The following is a 7,118-nucleotide window of genomic DNA, read 5'->3' as shown; positions in this document are numbered from 1 at the left end:
TTTATCTACAATCAATACAGCGTAACCATTGAATAAAGTTGAACTAGCATTAGGTATTTCAGTATTGAATAAAGTTGACCTAGCATTAGGTATTTCAGTAGAAATTCTATGAAATGTAAGTAGGTTGTTTGCAAAGCCAAACACTTATTTACTTCTCTGTTTACTTATCTTCTCTTTACCAAACCAACTGTCCCAGTGTCAAAACAGTATTTGAGGAAATGCCCTGGACCAGCTTTACAGATAAAATGATGATGAGTCAGGCCTTCATCATGCATGACCTTACATGTTTCATGACAAGAATCAAGATGTGAGATAGATAAAAGGCGTAATGTCTTGGTTCTAAGAAAATGTTTTGCAGGAAGTCAAGATGAAAACAAAGAGCCAACTGAGGTTCTCACCAGAATATTTTCACAGTATACTATAAGGGTAAGGTACCATACCGTACCAAAGAAGGCCAATGTGGGTTAGTGTAACCTGCATGTGGAGTGCCAAAGGAAATTGTACCAGTAGGGGTTCTGGTATCCTATCCTGGAAAATTGCAAAACCCATAACCCACAAGAGTGTGTTTCCCACATTTTGATGAACAAATTTAATGAAGGACAGCTTTCCCTCTGTTGCAGCCTTGTTGTGGACTAAAGCCAAATATTATTTTTGTAAACATTTGTAAAAGGTCAAAGAAAGATGCCCCTCTAGTGACACAGGTCGAAAGACAACATAGGGGCAAGGCGCTAAATCCTTAATCTCCAAGCAGATCCTAAGGTCAGTACAGTGCCATAAGATAGTATCAAAGCTGGCCAAGGAGTATAGCTGGCTAAGGGAGTACCTATGGGAAATTTGATACATTACGCACCGTGGATCTGGTTGGAGATTACTAAATCACAGCATAGGCGTCCCAAATCAAACGTCAGGGCCTGTGAGCTCAAACTAAGCTACAACACTGAAAGCTAAGAGGAAAGCATGTGTTTGACTATGTATATGATTATATTCATTCCATGAATGTTATTGATGATTGCCAGAAATCACTGGGAGTTTTGTCACAAAAATTGTGTTAGAAATTGGTTCGAATTGATGATTTGAACACCTGATCAACACAAAGGAGAGAAAGAAGACGTCAGCATAGAATCAACACTAATTGAGATCTAAATCAAACAAAGAAACCAAAACTTTAGTGGCATGTGTTCCCTCGGTTTAAGTAAAAATCATCTCTGTCCTCATGTACTGATGTCATTGCTTGCGAGTTCTAGCAGATATGTTCAACTCTAGGACTTTGTAGACTCTGATTTTGTTTGCAAGTCTAATTTTCCTGTCCCAGATGTCCAATTGGCGCAACAATTTTTGTAAGTGTTGTATTTCTCCCCAATGGAAGAATCTGTTAATGGAATGTTGAAAGTAATAGCTGAAATGTTTATTTTCACAGCCCCAACTTCAGAGATTTTGAGAGTGTTTCTAAGATGTTGATCATCAAAAACATCTAAGATATTGATAAGAAGTATTTCTCCCCTCAGATGCCAACATCTAGCCATATGCATATTTTCCCCCTTGCTCTAAGATGTTTTAAAATTGTTGGCAGTGTTTCTAAGATATTTCTAAGATGTTGGACATGTTGCCATGTTTCTCTCCCCAGCTCTACGATGCACGTGCGATTTCTGTCGGAACAACACGTGCGAGACCGACGGCGTGTGCTTCACGAACGTGCAGCGAGCCGCCGGAGGCGTTGCCCGGACGACCAGGCAGTGCTTGAATGCCGACCAACTCATTCCGCGGGACAACCCCTTCAAGTGTCAGAACGTGGAAAATAACGCTGACCTGGTGGTGGCGTGTTGCAAGTCGCACGACCTCTGCAACGACGACCTCCAGCCGACCCTTCCCCCGGCACCTTTCACTGTCGGTAAGGCACCCCCAGGTCAAAGGTCGGAAGCAGGGCAGCGACCAATCAGCTCCCGGGCTGCTGCGCCCCGCCCGATTCGGCCGTCGTCCCCTGCGCCGGGTGTGAGTTGGTTTGGCGTTCATGCGTCCGCATCGCGCCCCTGTGTACTAATTAAAAATCCCTTCATTCTCTTACACGCATCTCATTATTACGCAGCAACAGCAGCCTTACCCATAACCCGTAACTGCGGCAACCGTAACCATGGCAACTGTAACCGTGGCATGTGTGATGATTGGCAGGTGGTGTATTGTGGCGGTCTGTACTATTGTCCAATCACGGCTCGGTTCTCTCACGCTGACCCTGCTCTCACGTAACTTTCTCCCCCCCAGGAACCCTAGTGGGCCGGCCCGTGGGCCGGAGGTCAAATGTCACTGTGGCTGTTGCTAACCCTTGACCCTGTTGCTGACCCTGACGGCTTGTGTGTCTGTTCCCCTGCCGTTACAGCCCTGCAATGTGCATGCGACCGGTGCGAGAAAACCAACTTCACATGCGAGACAGACGGCGTCTGCTTCAAGCAGTTGATTTTGGAGTCGTCGGTAACCATGACGATGCGCTGCATGGACGCCGATCGCCTCACGCCTCCCGAAAACCCCTTCATCTGTCAGGATTCAAACAACCCCCGGTTTGCCATCCGGTGCTGCAAAACGCACGACTTCTGCAATCGGGAGCTAAACGTGGTCCTGCCCGCTTCCAACACACAAGTAGAAGGTAGCCGCCCTGCGCGGAGTGCAGCTTCTGTCTCCCTCCTTCTGTAGCAGTTTCACTGTAGCAACCTCCATACTGTTTCACTGTAGCAGTTCCACTGTAGCAAACTCCATACTGTTTCACTGTAGCAACCTCCATACTGTAGCAGTTTCACTCCAGCAAACTCCATACTGTAGATGTTTCACGGTAGCAAACTCAATACTGTAGCAGTTTCACTCCAGCAAACTCCATACTGTTTCACTGTAGCAGGTAGCAGTTCCCATACTGTAGCAGTCTCACCTCCATACTGTAGCAGTTTCACTAGCAGTTTCACTGTAGCAACCTCGAAACTGTTTCACTGCAGCAAGCTCCATACTGTAGCAGTTTCACTTAAGCAACCTGTTTCACTGTAGTAAAATCCATACTGTTTCACTGTAGCAGCTCCCATACTTCACCGTTGCAGTTTCACTGTAGAAAACTCCATACTGTAGCAGTTTCACTGTAGCAACCTCCATACTGTAGCAGTTTCACTGTAGCAAACTCCACACTGTTTCACTGTAGCAACCTCCATACTGTTTCACTGTAGCAGGTAGCAGCTCCCATACTGTCAGTTTCACCTCCATACTGTAGCAGTTTCACTGTAGCAACCTCCATACTGTAGCAGCATCACTGTAGCAACCTCCATACTGTAGCAGTTAAACCATAGCAATCTTCATGCTGTAGAACTTCCACTGTAGCTGTCCCAAACTGTCTTAGCAGTTTCAATGTAGCAACCTCCACACTATAACAGGTTTCACTGTAAATCTCCATTCTGTAGCAGTTTCACTGTAGTACTAGTAGTCTCCAAACTGTAGCAGGTTCACTGTAAACTTACATATTGTAGCAACCTACTTACTGTAGCACTTCACTGTAGCAGCCTCCAAACTGAAGCTATGAGTTCCCTTGGTTGACGAAATCTCTGCTATTGCTATTGGCTCCCTCAGTAGGTAGGGAAGTGTCCAGTTGCTATTGGTTACCAGGGTTGATGTTTGTTGCTATGGGTTACCTAAGTTGATGATGATTGCCCTGTTGCTATGGTTCCCCCATTAGGTTATTTTTCTTTGTCTTCTTGTGTCACCACTTATACTATGCTCTTCCACTCTGGAACTAAGATGTTAGTGATAGTTTATGAATGACAGCTGTCCCCACATGTAACATTAGGTTAGTGAACCCTCCCCAGCTCAAACACATGTTCCCCTCCTGTTACTAGGTTAGTGATACTGAACCCTCCCCAGAACACAAAGATGATAGTAATACTAATAGTTAACCCTTGTCCTTATATGGGTTGCACATTTAGGATGCTTGTATGCGGATCCAACATACATATGTATACACGTACAGGTTTGGGGCCTTGATCTCTTGAACACATCATACCGCAGTGAAACTCACCGAATGCGGAACTTACTCTGTAGCAGCAGCCCTAAAGAGGTCAAGTTCTGATGATCTGATTAGCCAAGTAGCACAGGGAGTGTATATTGGCACAAAATTACCATAAGGACAAGGGTTAATAAACCCTCCCTAGCTCACACGGTAGTGATAGTTTATGGACACTCCCCAGTTCACATGTTCCCCTCCTGTTAGTGGTAGTTAACGAACTCTCCCCAGCTCACACACGTTAGAGATAGTTTATGAATTTTCCCCACCTTGCACATATGAAGCCCTCCTGTTAGGATAGTGATGATAAGTGAACTCTCCCCACCCAGCTCACCGTTCTTCCCCCTGCTGTTACAGACCACGAACCCCCTGGCGGCTCGGCGGGCCTGGGTACGGTGGAGCTCGCCGCCATTATCGCGGGACCGATCTGCTTCGCGTGCATCGTGTTCATGATTGTGCTGTGCCTGTGTCAGAAGGTACAGAGATTCACTTGTCTTTTTTGTTTTTGTTTGTTTGTTTTATTTGGATCTCCATTAGTGATACTAAATGTAGTATCACTATTCTTCCTGGAGTCCTACAATTCATGAATAAGAAATTGCTAGCTAGAAACTTGTCCAGGGCTCTAGCCAGTGCATTTTAGCGTAGTGGGCCACTATGCTAAAATTTGTGACCACTATGCTAAAGTAATGGCCACTACGCTAATTTTAACTAATGTATTGTAGCTATCATTTGCTTGTTCAACAATGTCTATAGTCAATGTCTGAACAATGAAAAATGATGATATGCCACTCAAAACTCACCAAACTAGAGTTCGGCGACCTCATACCTCCATGAAAATTTAAAGCTTTCGTAAATTTCATGCAATTGACTAAGACATTAACATAATGTATGCATTGTGTTGTTAATCATTGACTAACGTTCACATGTCACAATTATAAAATTCCCATTATTAATCATAAAAATGTTTTGCAATTTTTACATAAATTATGCAAATAAGTTCCATATTACCATATTTGGTATCTGCTTATATTCCACCAATCATAATTAACATGTGTTACATGTATTGAGGTCCAGTTATTGAAAACAATGGAACTGTACAATTTCCTCATTAATTATGCAAATTCAGTCATCATTTGCATAACATGTATATCATTATGAAAATCTCTGCCTAAGCTACCTGCATGCCTAAAATGCAGGCAATCCGTCGTTCCTTTCTGCAGTTATCCTCTTTGGAGTGTCTTGACAAAAACGCCCCTGCAGTTCCACAATTGAATGTTAGGGGACTGAAACTTGCCCCACTTTGTCATGACGCTAAAAGCTATCTACCACCCAAATGTCACGACCATATCACGTCCGGGACAAGAGATACATTGAAAAAACTGCTATGATATAATATTCTCATTAATTATGCAAATGTACTCCTATTTTGCATAATTAGTATTTTATCTTGTACAACATTGTCTAAGGTACCTACATACCAAAAATCATGAAAATCCGTTATTCCCTTCTTGAGTTATCCTCGTCAGAAGTTTTTGACAAAAATGCCCCTGCTATCCCAAAACTAGACGCTAGGGGGCCCAAACTTATGTCATTTTTTCCTGAGCACAAGAGCTATCTAATACTTAAAAATCTTGACCATAGCATGTTCAGAACACCGAGATAGCAAAACCGGAAGTTGCGCTGCAGTACCAAGGTCACACACCAGGGGGCCCAAAATTGACCTTGACCTTCGTCTTCCCAACCCCTACCCACATACCAAATATCATCGTAGTCCATCAAGAGATTCTCAAGTTATGCTGACCACAATATGCGGACACACAGACAGACACACACACAGACACACACACACACAGACACACTCAAAACTATACCTCCATTTTTTCATGGAGGTAAAAATTCTTCAAATTACATGTGATGAGTGCCAACTTTTAACTCTGCATTTTCAAATTCTCACCATGGAGGGGCCAAGACCCCCCTTCCACACCAATCTCTACCATGGAATTTCCACTATGCTAAAATGAAATCCTGGCTAGAACCCTGCTTGTCCCCTTTCTTGTTCGATTGCTCAATGACAGCTGAGTAATCTTAAAGTTTATTTAGATTTGAATGAATAAGGAATATCTTATTAATCTCCAAGCAGATCCTACAATAGCATAGACTGAGATACAAAATGTAGTAGTAAGTACCAAACTGACCAAGGAGTGTAGTCAGCCAAGTGGTGTCCATTTGCCCCGGTAACGAAACACACTCCTAAGCTAGCAGAACTCCTCTACCAGCTATCTTCTGCTACCGTAGGATCTGCTTGGAGAGTCATATTTCATACATTGGCTAAATAACTGTTTTCTCTGTATATACGTAACGCAATTGACTACTCAAATCAAATGAAATTTTTTTTTACGTCTGTGTCCTTTATTTTTATGGTAACAGAATCTTTAAAGTGCAATGAGAATTTGAACTGTGTTTATGTAATTATGTAACTTTTAACTCGTAAGTTAAATGTGCTGTAAATGCATTTAAGTTTGCAAGGATTTAATTTCACGGTAGCGTGAAAAAGGGCTTTTTGCAGTGTTTTTTTTGTTAAAAGTAGCACCATGCACTTAAGTCTCTTCCTGCCATGGACAAATGTTTGTGGTGGTTATTAATTCATGATGAAGCGGCCACCGAGAAAACCGCGAACATTAAACCACTGCGAAAGTTCCTGCATTTACAGTATTTCAGTTGCAAGACTGCAAGGTTTTACAAGAAATAAACCTTTCATTCATTCATTCATTCATTCATTGAAGCGCGGGGCACGCCTGCCGCTGAGTGACCCCTCTGAGGAGAGTATGGACAGCGATAACCCACTCATGCCGCCTGGACACTCCCTCAAGGAACTCCTGGACGATATGACCACCTCAGGGTCTGGGTCAGGTGAGACTGGCTTCTTATTTCTCTAGACTAAGTTCTTATTTCTGTAGATATCAGAACCACTTGTATGCGACCTTGTGACATTAGTAAATGCCCTTGTATGTATGTCTTGACCAAGGACGTTAACGTCCTTGTCTTGACTAATGGACCTTGAAACTTTGGTCCTCATTGATTGACCTTGAACCTT

The 7,118-nt window shown here is 43.1% G+C and overlaps 1 protein-coding gene across 3 annotated transcripts in view; it reads left to right on the top strand.

Annotated features, from left to right (window-relative positions):
* Nucleotides 1–7,118, top strand: part of LOC118405617 (TGF-beta receptor type-1-like) — a 14,721-nt gene that overhangs the window by 1,227 nt on the left and 6,376 nt on the right. For 2 of the 3 annotated variants that reach the window (XM_035805171.1, XM_035805168.1), the window contains exons 2-4: nucleotides 2,372–2,635; nucleotides 4,382–4,500; nucleotides 6,808–6,934. In XM_035805171.1, the coding sequence (XP_035661064.1) occupies nucleotides 2,372–2,635; nucleotides 4,382–4,500; nucleotides 6,808–6,934 (510 nt within the window). Of the gene's footprint in view, nucleotides 1–1,624; nucleotides 1,889–2,371; nucleotides 2,636–4,381; nucleotides 4,501–6,807; nucleotides 6,935–7,118 lie in introns of all 3 variants that reach the window. The other variant, XM_035805169.1, reaches the window with a different exon arrangement.

This window comes from Branchiostoma floridae, chromosome 18, assembly GCF_000003815.2.
Source record: "Branchiostoma floridae strain S238N-H82 chromosome 18, Bfl_VNyyK, whole genome shotgun sequence".
Classification (NCBI taxonomy): domain Eukaryota; kingdom Metazoa; phylum Chordata; class Leptocardii; order Amphioxiformes; family Branchiostomatidae; genus Branchiostoma; species Branchiostoma floridae.
Note: the sequence above shows the minus strand (reverse complement) of the source record. Positions and strands in the feature narration are given on the sequence as shown.